Source organism: Furipterus horrens, unplaced genomic scaffold (genome assembly GCF_987537825.1).
Source record: "Furipterus horrens unplaced genomic scaffold, mFurHor1.1.pri manual_scaffold_4, whole genome shotgun sequence".
Lineage (NCBI taxonomy): Eukaryota > Metazoa > Chordata > Mammalia > Chiroptera > Furipteridae > Furipterus > Furipterus horrens.
In genome coordinates, this window is record NW_028327174.1 from 14,197,008 (window position 1) to 14,214,869 (window position 17,862).

Below are 17,862 nucleotides of genomic sequence, written 5' to 3' on the forward strand. Positions count from 1 at the left end.
AGGGGTAAATGGGGATCCTGGCCAAAGGGACTAACCGGATTCTTGCCGATCAGACATCAGCTGGGATGCAGGATGAGGACCGTGACTAGACATCTGACGAGGATCAGACAGTGAGGGTGGCCGAACTGACGTAGCAGGGTTCTTCCTCAAATTGGACAATGCAGAGATGAACACGGATGTCGAAAGTAGAAGCCTCGTTGAGGAAATAGCTCAGAAGAGCCTCCGTAGTTTGCCCGAGGAGAAACTCATGTCAGCATCTGTGTTTAAAAGAGGGTTGTAGGTATCGCCCTCTGGAGCTAAGCAGTGTTAGCATCTGCCAGGTCGGACTGTTTCTGGACAGGTTGGCGTGGGAGGAGATCCTGTGTGAGTCCCAAGAGAGACATACACACCACACCTTTCCTCTGGCCTGGCTTATACCCTTTCATAGCCAATTCAGCTGACCAAAGGCTGGGGATGGTCAAAGTTAAACTGGGAAGTCGGGAAGGTTGCTCTGGTAGCGTCTCTCCCTCCCTTCCCTGTTCTCTCTGTCGCTTTTCACTTGGGCTTTCCACTTTTCTCAAGATAGTTTCCCTCTCCCCTCTCACCAGAAACCTGACCCCTGTTGGTAATCTCTAACATTTAATACTCTCTCTAAGAGTATTTACCTTTAAAAGAGTAGTCCAAATAAAGGAGTATCTAAGGGTAAAATTACTGGTGCTCTAGAGTAGATAGTGAGATGGTGAGCTCCAGGGTCCAATTGCCTGGGTTCAGATTAGTAACAGTGAGAACTTGGGCACATACTTACCATGTTGGTGTCTCATCCATTTCCTCAGCGGTAAAATGAGAGTGGTAGTACTATCTTCCCCACAGGCTGATTGTGAGGACTTAGGGATCCTGGAGGGAAAGAGCTTAGCAGAACACCTGGCATATACCAAAAGAATCGATTACTTGGGCTCATAGTATTATTTTGCTCCCCAGCAGGTAATTTTTTTAGGCACTTGATACCACATATGTCTCCTTTAAAAAATATTTATAGAGAGAGAGGGGGGAGGGAGAAACATAGATGCATGAGAGAAACATCAATTGGTTGCCTCTCACACACCTTCAGCTGGGGACCGGGCCTGCAACCCAGGCATGTGCCTTGCCTGGGAATTGAACTGGTAATGTTTCAGGCCATAGGCTGGTGCTCAATCCACTGAGCCATGCTAGTTAGGGCAAACTCCTTTTGCTACTCTTATGACCAGCTGTGAGCAGAGAACAGGACTTGCTTTAAAGAAACAAAAACTTAACAGTAGAACCCTTGTCTCATAAGAGAAAAATCTGAACATGTAGCTTACTGTGTTATCTCTACCTCGCCTGGCTGCCCCAAACACAGAGCCAGCAGGGTGCAAATCACAGACAGTCAGTTCAATGCTGCTGTTCCGCAAAGATGGCCTCTATGTCAGGGGACTGGACCAAGCTTGGATGCCTCCTTCCCAGGCCTCATTGCCAATGGTCCACCTTCTGACGCAACTGAGAACCCTTTTTTCTTGTTGAAAGTCATTCTCAGGTGACCATATATCCTCCACATCAGTCAAGATTGAGGGGTATTTTGCTGTGCAACTGGACTCACCTGTCAAACATGTCCTGGTGGCGAGGGCTCCGTGAGACAGCTTTCACGCGCTACAGAAATGATCCAAGGGATCCTGAGGACCTTGTGGAATGGGATCGGTAGAGATGGATAAATGGTTCAAATTTAAAAATTAAAAGTAAAACAAAAAACAAACAAACAAACAAAAAACCCCAACAAATCCAAAACAAAACAAAACAGAAAAACCAGGAGAAGAATGAACAAACTGTCAGTGAAGTAAATGCCATCCATTCTAACTTTGTACCCATTCATCAGTGGCTCTGTCTCCTCAGGGTCCTCCTCTCAGACAAGTCCCTTTACTGCCTCACTTCCCATTTGCTGTCACTTGACTTCTACCTCGCCGACTCCATGTTGCCTCCTCCCGTGGAAGTCCTCGGGAACATCCTAAATGAGTCCCTGTGCCCTTCGATTTTGTTGGTCCTCTCCTGCTGAAGCATCTGAGGGTTGATTGCTCCCTCTGGGTTTCTGAGATACACCCCTCATAGATATCTTCTCTGATTGTGCCTTCTCCGTTTCTTCCGTGGGTCTCCTCTTTCTCTCCCTGACTCATGTCCGGTGGCGGTGTTCTCTTGGGCTCCGTTCATGGACTCCATGCTTGTCTCAGCCTTAACGCCTCAACCTCCGCTGCGCCAGGGCTTCCGCCATCCAGGTGATGGCTGCTTGTCTCTTCTGTCTTCTCAGACCTTTGTCGTCAGCTGCCCACACGCGGTTGCTGAACGTCTCCGTTTGGGTATTCAAGAGTATTTGGGCGTTTTAGAGTCAACATTGTGAAGACTGAATGCATCCATTCCCCCTCCTGACAAAATGCTGCTTCTCCTGTCCCACCCAGTGCAGATACCACGATGTCCTCTTAAGGGCCCGTCTTAAGGATATTTATTATCAGTTACTATGCTAAACACAGTCCATACATTTTCTCATTTAATCATCACAACAACTCGATTGTCCTCGTTTTGAACACAAGAAATCTGAGTTTAAGAGATTAAGATGCTTGTCCAGCTTTTAAGTGGTGGAGGCAGGATTAGCACCGGGAAGTCTGATTGCAGAGCCTCTGTGCCTAAAATCACATCACTCCCAAGCCCTCCTGAGAGTTCCAGCTCCTGACCATGTCATCCTACTGCACGTGTGGAAACCCCAGTGCCTCAGCACCAGGACTGTGACATTGAATGTGATGCCAGCCTTAGCAGGTCTCCTTTCACCTCTGTGGCTACTGCATTGGCTCAGACCCTCTTCATTCTTCCTCTGGACTAACTGGTCTCCCTGCCTATAGACTTGCCTGCTTCAGTTTATTCTCCATACTTCCACCCAGATGACTTTTCTAAAATGCAAATTAAACCACATCATTCTCTTAATGAAAACTCTTCAATATTAAAGTACCAAACCCTAGGTTTGCACTTAATGCTCTTCTTGAGCGGTCAGTCCTCTGCTTCACTCTCCAATCTCTCCTCCGACACCAGGAAATTCATTGAGGATGAGAATTAGTCTCACACATATTTGCCACCAGTGCTAGCACCAGCATTTAGTGAATGTTTGTTGAATGAATAAATGACTACAATGCTTCTGTAATGCAAAACTTTAATTAAATTTCTCTTCTATAGACTCCAAATGAAGAATGCAATGGAATATTATAAACAAGTGATAAAAATAAGGGCAAATGCAATCACTCTGGCCAACTCTTCACTTGTCAGGAAGCAACTGAGCATCAGCCTAAGCGATACCTGTTGTAAATTAGGTAATTGCTCTAATCTAGCTCCTATTAGAAGCAGGTGATTTCCCACTGTTTCACCTGCATACTTTGCTTATTTAAAATGTCTTCATTTGTGAAGTAAGCAATTGTTCCACATACTTTCAACGTTTTTTCTACTGATTTACCTTCCCTCATTTGGAAAGTGTCTTAGTCTGGTCAGGGTGCTCTAACAGAACTCTATAGACTGGGCAGCTTAAACAACAGAAACTTATTTCTCACAGTTTCAGAGGCCAGGAAGTCCAAGATCAAGGCATCAGCAGGTCATTGTAGGATGATAACAGCAGATGGCCTGCCTTACAGATAGGTCAGAAAGGCTATCTTTGATAATCTCTTATTGAGGGCATGGGTCCTAAGTTAAATTCTTCTAGGTAATTAAGGGGGAGCCCCCTGCAGAAGTTTCTCTTGAGTCTGAAGGGTCTCAATTGCCTTCACCTGAAAGTAATCCATAGCCCACAGGGGCACGTCTTGAGTCATCACAAAAGATTTCTAATAAATATACTAAAATAGTATTGTGACTTCAGAGTCATGAAGGAGCCCGAAGGACCCTTTTATGACATTAATTTTCTATTTCTCTGCAATGTGAGTATTTTGACCTCTCAAACAAACTGAACAAGGGCCTTGTGATTTATTCTTTATATCTTCAAAAACATCAGAAATGGTTCAGGAAGGGTGAGGGAGTGGAGGAACAAGTTCTTGCTGGGTATTTATACAGTGTGCCTGGCTACTCAACAGCAGTGTTGGCTGTGCTCCAGGCGAATAACATCAAAAGAAATGGTCTAAATTGTATTTTAACCTATTGAAAACAATAATCTTTAACTGATTTTTTAGATTTCAGTTTGGGTTATAGATTAATGATGATAATTGCTAGATTGGAAAGTCTTGACACCTTCCTTAGTCTTGTCTTATTGCATTTGATAAACATGTAGAAAACAGTGTGATCCTCCGAGGAGCATGGAATTAGTGGGCTTCCAGCAATGGCAACTCAGATTTTAATTATACGCATATTTTTAAACATGAGATTACAGTAAGCACATATTAAAATGATGGATTTGTGAGAGGGCATTCAATCCTAAATCTTATTTCTTCTTCTGATCAGTTTTGTGAGGCACACGTTCAAAAATGTAATCTCTTTCTGTATAATAAATGCTTTATAGCTTATCTCATCTCAGCTTCAATTCAGTTTCAAGAACAAATCTTAACTATGAAAGAGGGTTTTTATGGTTTATGTTCCAAGCTACCTCTGACACAAAGCAATCTTATTATTCTCCTTCTCTGGTAACTGGTTTAAATCTGCCTATTGAGAAACCATTCCAGTGAGAAAAAAAACCCAGAAATGCAGATTTTCATATTCCAATATTTTCATATTATATTTCATATTCTATCATATTCCCTTAGCTCAAGATGAATGTTCTGTATTGAGTTGTTTATTTTTGGATGAAGTATGGTAGATGAACATTATGAGACTTCCCTCTGCCTGGGGTTGCTTTAAAAAAGAAATGCCAACCATCTCAGTCATTGTCTAAGGAAGAAATTAAACAACAGCTCTGGTGAGTCAGTCCTTTTCTCCACATTTAATTTTAAAAGGCTTGGCTCAGCCAGAGGCCTCTTCTCTACAGCAGGAGGTCCCTTAATCCAAAAAGTCAGGCAAGTGATGCAGACAAAATTTGCGTTTTAATTTTAACTTAAATATAATTCTTTCCTCCCAGTTTTAAATTTAGGGTCAAAGTCTTTTTTTAATGGGTCCTCTGATAAGTATTAGCTGGCACCTTTCTCCCAATGCATCATCCACAGTTTCTAATTTTGGTTTCCGTGGGGTGAGAACTTGAACAGTGACGCAGTGAGTGCAAGATCCTTCTAGATTGCTGCCTCCTCCCCCCCATTTAAATGGACAATCTTTTACAGTTGTCTTGCCCTTCCATAATTTGAAAGAATTTCAAAGCATTCGGCCAGTTTTTTATAGAAAACAACTCTCATTTTACACTCATAAGTTATTAGTTTGTTCTACACTTAATTCAATGACCAGAATTAGAATGACAAACCCAACTGACTCTAGGGCATGCTAGATCCCCACAGTTAGGAACAGAAATATGTGGGCAGAGTAGAGATGAGCCTGCCACTTGCAGGCATTTGGTGTGCCTTGGGCATCAGGTAGCGTGCAGAGGAAATAGGGGGCCCTGGTTAGTCCAGCGATCCTGCTAATGTCTGTTAACAGAGCTTCCTTTTTACTTGTTTTATAGATTTAATCATTTTTAATGGGTTATAAACTTCTAAATGTTCCTGGCTGCAGGAATAAATCAAATAGCTCTCGTACACTGGGAAAACTTTTGAACCTGGAAGGGACTCTAGATAATTCTTCAATGAATTTTAAAGCTGAAGAAATAACAGATATGTCATATGACCCACCCACATGCAGATGATCAGAGAATGCTATGACTTAGACATTAGAGTCATTGAGGCTCAGAAAGACCAAGTGGATTTCTGAAACCTCAAAGTCAGAGGAACTGTGTCCTCTGACCTAAAATCCCATGCTCTTGCTGGGAAGATAAACACATAAGGGATAACAGAGGTCCAATAAGATATGTGTTGTGACAAACATTGCTAGAGGCTATGGGGAAGCACATGCAAGAGGCCGCAGGAAGACTTTCCCGAGAAAGAGACTTGGCTGTGAGTCCTGACAGGTGTTTGCCTGGTGAAGAAGGCGAGGAGGAGCATTTCAAGCAAGAAGAATCAGCATGAATGAAGAAAGGCAAAGGAAGGTGAACCAGGGTGCTTGCTTTTTCTAGAGGAAATAATGAAGATACCACTTTATTTATTAAGTTCTGAATAAAATGGGGAAACTAGGAAAACTGTCATTTAAAAATTGAGACCATATTATCAAGGAAGTTAGTGGGACCCCTTCCCCCCATTCCTACCCTCCATTCATACTAGGTTGAAAATAAGGTGGACATGGCTCCGTGGAAAAGGTAACAGTTCCTTCCTAGCTGTTATTTTTTTTTTTTGAGAAAATGTAAGGAACCAATGTGACTTCTAGAAATGATGGTCCTTGGATCATAGAGACCTAGATTTGAATCCCAGTATTGCTATTTTCAGGGCTTGTGAACATAACCTCTCTGAGTCTCAGTTTTCTTACCAGCCAAAGGGGATGATGTCTGCCTGTAGGGTTATCCCGAAGATTTAATGAGATGATGTATGCCACACAACCAACAGCGTACGCATCCACAGGGAAGATCTGAAGTGGGAGGAGAGTCAGTGACCCCCTTCTAATTTAAATGAAACCATCCTGATCTTTCTTTCTCCTGGGCTGAGAGGACTAACCAGGCAGCATAGTGCTGCCCAGCTGGTAACGACTCTGAGGGAGGACAGGGTGGACTGGAGTTGGGCCTGAGACAAGGATATCCTTTCCTGCCAGCTACTACGCATGTGCCAGAAAGAATAATCAGATTGTGTTCTAGAACATTCTGAAGTCAAAGCTCTAAGTACTAGGCCAGAATGGGTCATGACGGTAAAGATCCTGAGAAGCTAATGTGTGTGACCAAGAGAGAGTTGAGGGAGCGTGAGGCTGAAATGGGGTGTGCCCAGTGGCTGGACCGTGTGACAACCTCAATCCCCCAGCAAGTGAGAGCCTCTTACAGGACAGAACAACGGTCTGTGGAATCTGGTTATTGCTGTCTAGGGGATTTCTGGGAATGAATTCTTGCTCAGCCACCACATGAGACATTCTGGTTCTGTTCTTCTTCACTGTTTCCTTTTAGGGCCAATTAAGGCCAATGCAATGCGGCCATCCTGCCCAGGATAACTCATCATTCTACTGAGCTAGATTGGGGCAACTGAGAACATTACAGGGAGTCATTACGATAATTCAAAATGAAGAAAAATGTCCACAGAGAGCAAAGTAGGGACAACAGCTGAAATGATCAGATTTCCAGCAGAAGCTGTGGGCAATATCTCCCCTGGGCTATGACTCAAGAAGCAGAGCTACAGAGAGAGAACGTTTCTGCAAACAGAAGCCACAACTGATACTCAGGAGGACAATCATGGGGAGGAGGCAGCCTAATGCAGGAGTCAAGGGCAGGGGCCTGGGGATGAGGCAGACCCAGGAGAGCTTTCCCATGAACTGGAGCAAGTTACTTAACTCCTTTGTTTTCTTATCTTTAAAAGACATTGGATGCACACAGAAAATTCTCTGGAAGGACACCCATTTTAGGAGAAGATTGCACAGTTGAGGATCAAAATGGGAGAGACACTTTTCACTTTATCTCTTTATATGTTTACATTTTTGAACCATGTGGATGTGTGTCCATTAAAGAGTGAATGAAAAAAGAAAAGGCAATGATAGTTTATACCTTCCAAGCTTGCACAGGACGGTAGTTACTCACATAAATTTGCTGTTATTGTTATAAATACAGGGATGCTGGCTGGATCATCTGTCAAGGGTTTTTTGCCCTTAAATATCCAGCAGTCTATCACATGTTCAGATTGATGCCCCATCAGCCTTACATTATGTTTAAATCAATGGTATAGGTAATAGGTAAATTGAATAAATGAGCACCAGTTGCAAATTAGATTGTAAAATGTATATTTTTTACTCTTAACACAATTTAGAGAATTATTATCAAATTATTGACAGTAGCCTCTGGCAATATATAATGAACACCTACATAACATTCACCTATATTCACATCAATTGTGAACATTTTTGTCACATTTGTACTCTTTCATACACACAGAGACACATACAAACATAGTTTTATCTAAACCATTTGAAAGTTGCAGATAAGATACTTTTATCTCTAAACACTTCAACATGTGTCTTCTGAGTACAAGTACATTCTCCTACAAAACAATATAATGATCAAAGTCTAGAAATTATATCATTAGGTAGGACTATTATCTAACACATAGTCCATATTCAAATGTCCCCAAGTGTCCTGTTTCCCTATATAACATCTTTGGTTGCATTTGGTTGTGTCCTTTAGAGAATTTAAGTGGGCTTGTTTTGTCCTTCATGATACTGACATTTTTGAAGAGGCAAGGTCAGGTTTTGTCCTACCCTTCCCGCTCCAATGTCCTTCCATTTGTACCTGTCTGTTTCCTTTAAGTAGACTCAAGTTAAATGTTTTTGGCAGGAATACTGCAATAGGTGATGTTCCAATGCCACCTTTGACAAATGTGTTTTTATCCTTCCCTTTTAATGTGTGAAGTCAGGAGTAATTTTAAAAAATTCTAATATTCTTATTTTCAAATATCCAGCAGATCAGTTATTGATAAGTGACTCTTGTCATCACATCGTGATTGGGGCCCTGGAGTATTTGTACAGGTCATTTGATTTAAGGGCGACTTACCTGGGATCTTCTCATTCATCCATCCATGGAATCCTGTAGTGAGTTCCTGTTCTGTTTCTCAAAAATAAATATGCTTCTGGTTATTCATGTCCTATATGTATAACCTCTTCACAATTTTTGATCTTTTGCAGCCTTCTGAGGGAAAGTGAATGGATCCGGGGTAGGAGATGTTGGCCTCATGGTATTAGGCCACAATATTCTGAGGGTTCTAGGAATGGCACCTCATTATGGAAGTGCTTGGTGAAATTAAACTACTACAGGATCCAGACTTCTAATACAGTGAGTTCTGCAATGTGCATGGATGCAAATAAGTTACAAAGGGCTAAAAGCACAGACTTGGCACCTGATCCAATTTCAGATGAATCCAAAAGTGCTTCCATTATTTCTATTTCTGCTGAGGAAAAGACCCAACCGAAGACACAAAATAGTGCTGAAATATGGAATGGTCCAGAAAAAGAAGCATCAGAGACAAAAAAAGATTATTTCTCTAAGATTTTATCTGTGGGAACAATGGATGATATAGTAAAGCTTTCACAACAAAGGATTTTGTCAGCTGAAGTGGAGAGCGGAACCAGACAAATCAACAAAATGTACCAGCATCGCCTGCTATGGCCTCTTAGCACACATAATCCCTGTGAATCCGTAACTGAGCTCATCTCAGAGAAGTGGCTCTTTCATAGCCCAGATTACAGGTCAATTCCTCAGAAGTGTTTTTTTTTTTGCAGAGATCTCAGTTTGAAGTTGTTTGTTGAGGACCTCAAATGATAATAATAATAAAAGAATAAAAATGATCATGGGCTCTTCCGTGTCTGTACATTTTTTTCTACTTGCTTTTATTTGGAACTTTTTGATGAGATATATATTTTTTGCTGCTTAAAATACTGTAACAGATTTTTGCTAAGAAGAACAATTTTTAAGTGATTCACATTTCTATGGTAGTATGTGAATGTTGACCTCATAGAGTTCCATATTTAAAATATGGTGAGGCAATATTATCAAGTTCTAATTTGTGTTACTTTTACATTGCTATCGTTTATCTATTTTGAATTTATGAATTAACTTTTCATGTAAACAATTGCTATCACCTAAACTTTTAAATGAAACATGAATAAGAAAAGGTATAACTTAAAATAAAGTAAGGCCATAAAGTTTAAGGTACCAGAGTCCATGGACCTGAAATCATATATGCTTTAAAAATTAGTTGCCTCGCATTTTATCTGTGATTTGTATGATATTACCCATGAACTGTTAAGGATTACTTGTTGGCTATCTTCTTCCTTAGCATCCCACTAAATCCTACCTAGTACAATAGGAAGCCAAATGGAAAAATCGGCTCAACTATGTAAGCTTAGCCCCAGTTTCATTATTTATGAAATGGGAAAAATTGTGCACTTTTCAGGATTATTGAGATTGCATGAGATAATGCACACAGCATATCCTTCAATAAATAGTAGTTAATATTTGTCATGATTTAGCACTAAGGCCACATTTTTCCATGAAGTGTGGGTCTTATCAGTCTTTTCCTGCAGGAGCCGAGACACACAGAAATGTCCCATGATGGGAGTTACTGTTTATTTTACTTTGGTGGAACCACAATACACAGAACAGGTACAGCCTAACAGGTCTGAAAGAAGACAAGTGCACCCTGCCATTGAACGTGGGCAGGAACAGAAGCTGGGTGACAGGGTCCCCAGGGCCTCCCTGGCTAGACAGAGATCTCCTGAGGGGCACTGGCCTTCTAGATTATGCAGTGGGGGTGCCTTTCAAGCATATCAGCCCAGATGTGGGGCCTCAGCCCAACTGCTCCCTCACGGGCAGCACTGAAACGATCCAAGCTGGCCACCTAGGGACGTCCCAGACCCACCCCCGCGATCCAGAATTCAGAGGCCATTAATGTGGAGAGAGGTCACCTCCCTAAGTGAGGGGGAGGCACTGCCAGTGCAACCAGTGAGAGGACAGGCACCGACCGCGGGAGGAAAATACGGCGGAGCTCTGCGGGCGGCGCCGGGGTCACGTTCAGTGGCCCAAGGCCGGGAACAAGTCATCCCTTTCCTGTGGCCTCGGCCTGGCCCGGTGTCTGCCCAACGGCACCACCTCTCCAGCGAGCCGCAGGGCCAAAAAGTGACCACAACCAACTCAGCACTTGGCCCTTGACGCCCAGGCCCCGCCCGACCCAGAGCACAGGCCCCGCCCACCAAGCCCCGCCCCCGCAAGGCCCCGCCCCATCGCGGCCGAAGGGGTGGGCCGCGCCGCCACGTGCTCAGACGCAGGGAGCTGTCTGCCTGCGGGACTGAGTGCGGGCGGAGCTCTGGCCCTGCGGTGCCAGGCGTAGCCGGGCGGCGGCAAGCATGGCCACCGCGGCGGCGGCGGCGGCTGTGATGGCCCATGGGGCCTGGGCGAGGGCAGTGGCGGCGGCGGCCCGGCGGAGCGGATGCGGGGCTGCGGCCCGGGGGCGGCTGCGCGCGGGTTCCGCACGGCCCTTGTGCACAGCGCCTGGAACCGCTCCGGACATGAAGCGCTACTTGTGGGAGCGTTACCGGGAGGCGAAGAGGAGCACGGACGGTGAGTGCGGCGGGCCACCGACTGCCCTGCACCTGCGGAGACCCTCCCCGCGGGGCTGGGGCGCCAGGTCCCTCCCAGTGCGGTCAGCCGGGAGGCTTGCATCCTCGTACCCCCGCAGGACCCCAGTCGTGACCCTCGGTCGCCCTGGTCTCCCCCAACCGCGGGCCACATCGCGTCTGCATTGCGATTCGGGGAAACGAGGAAAAATGCTCCTCCAGAAACTTTACAACTCTTGTCTTTCTACTGCTGAGAAAGCTGTTTTATAAATTCTTGGGATTTTAAACTAGAAATCTGCATCGGAAGCTCTGTGGGGTCTCCCGAAAGATTCACCGACATTACTGGGGAGGCGGTCACCCTCACGCACCGTTAGATACTGTCATTAACGAACACTAATAATAGGAACAGCCGGAATCCGACAAGCGGCGGATTACTTTGCAGCGGGGCTGCTGGGCAGGTGGCAGTGTCCGGAGGCTGATCTATGTGTTTTTCTTCTTTGTTTTAGGGGATAGGTAGGATTTGCTGTGTTTGAAATAGGAGAGAATGCAGGTTGGCGGTGTCCCTGGGCTATCTACTAACCTCAGCGAGGAGGGGATTCCCGGGGGTGACTACTTCGTGGCCTGGTGAATTTAAAATTAGCTTGATTCCGTTGTTACTAAGGGAAACGGGGAGAGACAGAAAGAGGACAGAGTCAATATTAGTAATGCTAGGTACCAAGATTTGTCTCCCTGACTTCTTACCTAGAGGGACCTGACCCCTGATTGAACCCGCGACCTTGGCCTATGGGACTATGCTTTAACCAACCAAGCCATCGGGCCAGGGCAAGACTCAAGTTTAAGGAACCTGACCTAGTCACACCTTGATTTGATGGATCTGTCTCGGCCACTGACCCACTGACTTAATCTACTGCTTTGCTCTGTCTTTCAACAGCAGTTGACCATTTGGGAACCCGTGTAAAGGGCCAGTGATAATTGGTGCTGCTTCTTTCAAGGAAGATTTAGGTTTGAAAATTTAAACAGACTTTTTGAGGGTGGGGTTAGAACTGGCACATAGAGATAAGGAGAGACTATTTAGTGGGAGAGAACATTTTGTAGAATCACATTTTCCTTCTTTTTTAATTTTGGCTATAAGTCAATTTAATGAATGAAATCGATTGGAATACTTTCTGAGGGAACTCAGAATGGCCAGCAATGCAGAATGCTATGTAATAGGGCTATTTTCTTGGTTTTCCTTTGCTCAGAGTTAATTTTGCATTGGTTTTAGAAGTGGTTGTGTGGTATGGTGGAAAAAGGGCTGGCTTTGTAGACATTGGAAATTGAAGAGTTTTAGTGAAAGAAATATAGATCACGTAGCCCAGCTTTTGGGCAGGCAAGACTTTTTAAAAATTAAAACTCTTAATTGAGATAATTGTGTATTTACAATATACAGTTGTAAGAATTAATACAGGGAGATATGGCATGCCCTTTACCCCAGTTTCTCCTACTAGTAACATTTTGCAAAACAGTAAATAGTACAGTATCATAAGCAGTATATCGATATTGATACATTTCACAGCTCTTATTCAGAGTCCTCTAGTTGTACTTGTGTCTATATTTAGTTCTATACAGTTTTAGCACTGGTACAATAGGTCTCTGTATCCAGCACCACAGTCAGGATAAAGAACCGTTTACTGCCAGAATCCCTCATGTTGTCTTTATAACCACATCCACTCCTTCCTTTCTTTCTAGTCCCTCAGACATTATCCATTCTCCATTTCTAAAATTCTGTCATTTCAAAAAATGTTGTACAGATGGAATCATACAGTATGTAAACTTTTGGAATTGGCTTTTTTTCCACTGAGCATAATTCCTTGGAGACTGATCCAAGTTGTTGTGTGTATGATCTTTCTATTGCTGAGTAGCATTCCGTGGTGTGGATGGAACACAGCTTACCCTGTGTAACCACCGTTCACTTGTTGAAGGACATCGGGGTTGCTCCCTATTTTGACTTATTCCAGTAAAGCTGCCATAAACATTTGGGGTCAGGTTTTTGTGTGAACAAACATATGTGTTCTTTTCTCTAAATAGTATGCCATTGCTTGGTTGTATGGTAATTTTATGTTTAGTTTTATAAGAAACTTCAGTCAAAAATTTTCTCATTCTTATTTTGTGGATGAGGTTTACCGCTTGCAGGCTGTGACATCCCGGGAATGAAGCCTCCATTTCTTCATCTGTAAAATGGGATGTTGGCAGTAGTACCAACATCACAGGGTTTTGGCCTTCTGATCTCTCTATATTTGGTTTCTTTCTTTGTAGAATGAGGCCACTAAATAATGTGTAAACCTTTTTGCAGGTCTGTGATTCAGGAACTCGTGTGCCCCAACCCATCTTCACATGCCAGCGCATAGTCCCTCTCTCACCCCTGAGAACAGGGACTTTGTTTTGACATTTCCTTCTTTGCCCTGTATGGGCCTGTACCATCCCTGCCCCTTTAGCTGAAGTCAGTACGAGTGTGCATGCCCAGCTTGTTTTCATTCACCAAGCATTTATGAAGCACCTAGCAGTGGGCTTAAAGGCTGTGGATTCACAGAGGGACCCTTCTGAGCCGGAGAAGGGACCCTCAGTGGCGGAGCCCCTGCCTGCACAAGCATGGGACTTGTGTTGTGTTGAGGGGGAGACTGGTAAACAGAGAAGTGACAGTCCAGCTTGGGGAGATAAATAAGGGGCCCCAGGGCTCTGACGCCAGAGCAAATAACTGCTCAGGGTTGCAGGAGATGTTTGCTGAGAGCTGGTCTGTAGGGGTGAGAGGTCAGAAGAAATACAAAAGTATATAAAGGTTTTGTTCGTTTGTTTCAGTTTACAAGAAGACAAAAGAATTTTGTTTTCTCACTTCCAGATTATTTCTTTCAGGCCATTTGATCTCTTGTAATCCAGCAATCTGTTCAGATACTTTCCTTTTGAAGAGGCTCCCAGAGTGAAGCCTGCTCAGGGAAGAGATGCTTTTTACTCTGTTTTACCCTTTCTCTCCCATCCTTTTATTTTCATTTATTTAATTTAATTTTTAACAAGGTTTTTTTTTTTTCTTTACAAGCTTTATGTTTTAGATCAGTTTTAGATTTACAGAAAAATGGCATGTTTCTATAACCCCTGTTAACTTCTCACCTGAGTGTGGTACATTTGTCACAATTAATGAACTAATATTGATACATTGTCAATATTTGTCAGTATTAGCTAGAGCAATGCTTAATTCAGATTTTCCTGGTTTTTAACCTAAGTAGTGTCCTTTACTGCTTTAGGATCCCATCTAGAATAGCACACTGTTTATTTGTCGTGTCTCCTTGTGCTTTGGCTATGACAAGTTTCTCTGAGTTTCCATGTTTTTGATGACCTTGACAATTTTGAGAAGTACTGGTCACATTGTAGAATGCCCCTCATTTGAATTTCTTCTTCTTTTTAAAAAATGTTTGGAAGTGTAATATTTATGCACCCTGTATCAAGTTCAGCTCAAAGAAGAACATTTTTTGTCTTTTTAGGAAAAGAAATATTGGTTTATAACCTCTAGCAAAAAATTCCTGCAGAGCTGTGATTCTCAACTGGAGTTGGGGAGGGGGATTCATTTTGCCTCCTAGGGGACATTTGGCAATGTTTGGAGACCTTTTTTGGGAGAAAGGGCAGGCTGTGGCCCCTACTGGACGGAGGCCAGGGTGCTGCTGAACATCCTGTAATGCACAGCACAGCCACCTACAGCAAAGGTTATCCAGCCCCAGACGGCAGTTGTGCTAAGACTGAGAAATCTTGTTTTAAAATGATGAATTCTAAAAAATCATTGCGCAACTATAATATAAGAGGATAGATGTATTTGTATGTGGTCTGATATTTCCTGTTATGCTGCATGTTGTGTGCATCCTTGAACTTAATCCTGGCCTTCCCTGTGCTCTGATCAGTTATTAGTCTGCACTGTTATATACAGAATGGAAGCATTCCTATTCCTCCAGGAAGAGCTGCTCCAGCCCTGTATTTGGAGAGCTTGGTGGGCTTTTTCACTCTTCATCTCAGACTCTAAGAGACCAAGAAGAAGAGTGACTACTTTCCAAAATAAAAGAACTTTAGAAGGTTGCCTACACTTCTAAACTTTTTGTAAGAACTTCAGAACAACTTCTGCATTTTTGCAGATTTCTGTAATGTGCAGAGTAATGGAAGACAGCTAGATTCTCAGATCTGATTCTGTGTCATTCTGTTGCCGAATTGTATATCTTGTAGCCTCTGGAAACTCCACTGTACATTGGTGAGAACAAGAGTGTAAAAGGCAAATAATGTCTGTATTAAATTCTTATCACTCCTATAACAAATGACCACAAGTGTAGTGACTTAAAAACAACACGAATTTGCCACCTGATAGTTCTGGAGGTCAGCAATCTGAAATGGGCCTCACTCGGCAAAAGTCAAGGTGTTGGTGGGGCTGTGTCCTTCCCGGATGGTCTGATGGAGAATGTTTCCTTGTCTTTCCAGTTTCTAGAGGCTTCCCACATTCTTTGGCTTATGGCCCCTTCCATTTTCTCTTTTTTCTTTTAAAGATTTTATTTATATATTTTTAGAGAGAGGGGTAGGGAGGGAGAAAGAAAAGAAGAGAAACATCAATGTGTGTGAGAGATACGTCGATCTGTTGCCTCTCACGTGACCCCACCTAGGGACCTGGACAGCAACTCAGACATGTGCCCTGACTGGGAATTGAACCAGCGACCTTTTAGTTCTCAGGCCGGTGCTAATTCCACTGAGTCACACCAGCCAGAGCGGCCCTTTCCATTTTCAAAGTCAGTAATGGCCGGTTGGTCTTTTCCACACCTCAGGACCCTTGTGATTACTTTGAACCCACCGGGATAATCCAGAATACCCTCTATTTTAAAGTCAGCTGATAAGCGGCCTTAATTCCATCTGCAACATTAGTTTCCCCTTTGTCATGTAGGTAACATGTTCACGGATTCCAGGGATTAGGATGTGGATGTCTTTGGTATTATTATAAAAACCGTTTTGACCTCAGAGATCCCTTGAAAGGGGTGGGGTCGGGGTCCTGGATTATGCTGGTGTAGGAAAAATATTACTTGAATGAATGAGTAGAGAAAAGGAGAAGGGACTGACATTTATGAAGCAACTACTGTGTGCCAAGTACTATGCTAGGTATTCAAGCTATATTTTGTTTGATAACTGTGCAGCCTTGGACCAGTTACTTAACTTCTCAGCCTTATTTTCTTATCTGCACATTGGGGATAACAGTATTTATGTCATGGAATTTTGGGGACATTACTTGAGATAAGGAATGAGAAGTGTTCACTGCACGGCATAAGGAAAGCACTGATATTCATTCCTTTTGTACGTCCTCTATACTTTGATAAAATTTTTTTCATAATTTGCCTAGTGTTTGATCTTTTGATATGGCTAACTTTTCTTTTGTTAAATTTATATTTGATTGATTATGCCATTACAGTTGTCCCAATTTGTCCCCCTCCACTCAACACCCCCTATTCCCTCAGCAATCCCCCCACCATTGTTCATGTCCACGGTCATGTGTATAAGTTCTTTGGCTACTCCATTTCCTATACTGTACTTTACACCCCCCTGGCTATTCTATAACTACCTATTTGTACCTCTTAATCCTCTCACCTCTTCACCCTTTCCCCCACACCCCTCCCCAAATCTGGCAACCATCAAAACACTCTCTGTATACATGATTGTGTCTCTGTTCTTTTTGTATGCTTAGATTGTTTTAAAGATTGAATATTTGATAGATATGTATTTATTGCCATTTTATTGTTCATTGTTTTGATCTTTTTCTTAAATAAGTCCCTTTAACATTTCATATAATAATGGTTTGATGATGATGAACTCCTTTAGTTTTTCTTGTCTAGAAAGCTCTTTCAGTGCCCTTTGATTCTAAATGATAGTTTGCTGGGTAGAGCAATCTTGGCTGTAGGTCCCTGCTTTTCATGACTTTGAATACTTCTTGCCAATTCCTTCTAGCCTGCAGAGTTTCTTTTGAGAAACCAGCTAACAGTCTTATGGGAACTCCCTTGTAGATAACTAGCTTCTTTTCTCTTGCTGCTTTTAAGAATCTCTCTTTATCTTTAACCTTTGACATTTTAACTATGATGTGTCTTGGGGTGGGCCTCTTTGCATCCATCTTGTTTGGGACTCTGTGTGCTTCCTGGACTTGCATGTCTGTTTCCTTCACCAAATTAGGGAAGTTTTCTTTCACTGATTTTTCAAATAGATTTCCCATTTCTTGCTCTTTCTCTTCTCCTTCTGGCACCCCTATTATGCGAGTGTTGAACCTCTTGAAGTTGTTCCATAGTTTGCTTTTACTATCCTCATTTTTTTGGATTCTCTTTTCCTTTTCTTATTGTGTGTGGTTGTTTTTTGCTTCCTTATGTTCCAAATCATTGACTTGATTCTCAACTTCATTCACTCTACTGTTGTTTCCCTGTAACTTGTTCTTTATTTCAATTAGTGTATCCTTTGTTTCTGTCTGGATCTTTTTTATACTGTTGAGGTCCTCACTAAGTTCCTTGAGCATCTTTATAGCCAGTGTTTTGAACTCTGCATCTGATAGATTGCTTATCTCTGTTTTGTTTAGTT

General features: G+C 42.8%; 1 protein-coding gene across 2 annotated transcripts in view; it reads left to right on the forward strand.

Annotated features, from left to right (window-relative positions):
- Positions 1–10,968: 10,968 nt before the first annotated feature.
- NT5DC3 (5'-nucleotidase domain containing 3) overlaps positions 10,969–17,862 on the forward strand; it is a 69,815-nt gene continuing 62,921 nt past the window's right edge. For both annotated transcript variants that reach the window (XR_016510429.1, XM_090272600.1), the window contains exon 1: positions 10,969–11,257. Coding sequence is in view for 1 of the 2 variants with exons in the window: in XM_090272600.1 (XP_090128726.1) it covers positions 11,044–11,257 (214 nt within the window). In the remaining variant the exon portion in view is untranslated. The remainder of the gene's footprint in view (positions 11,258–17,862) is intronic.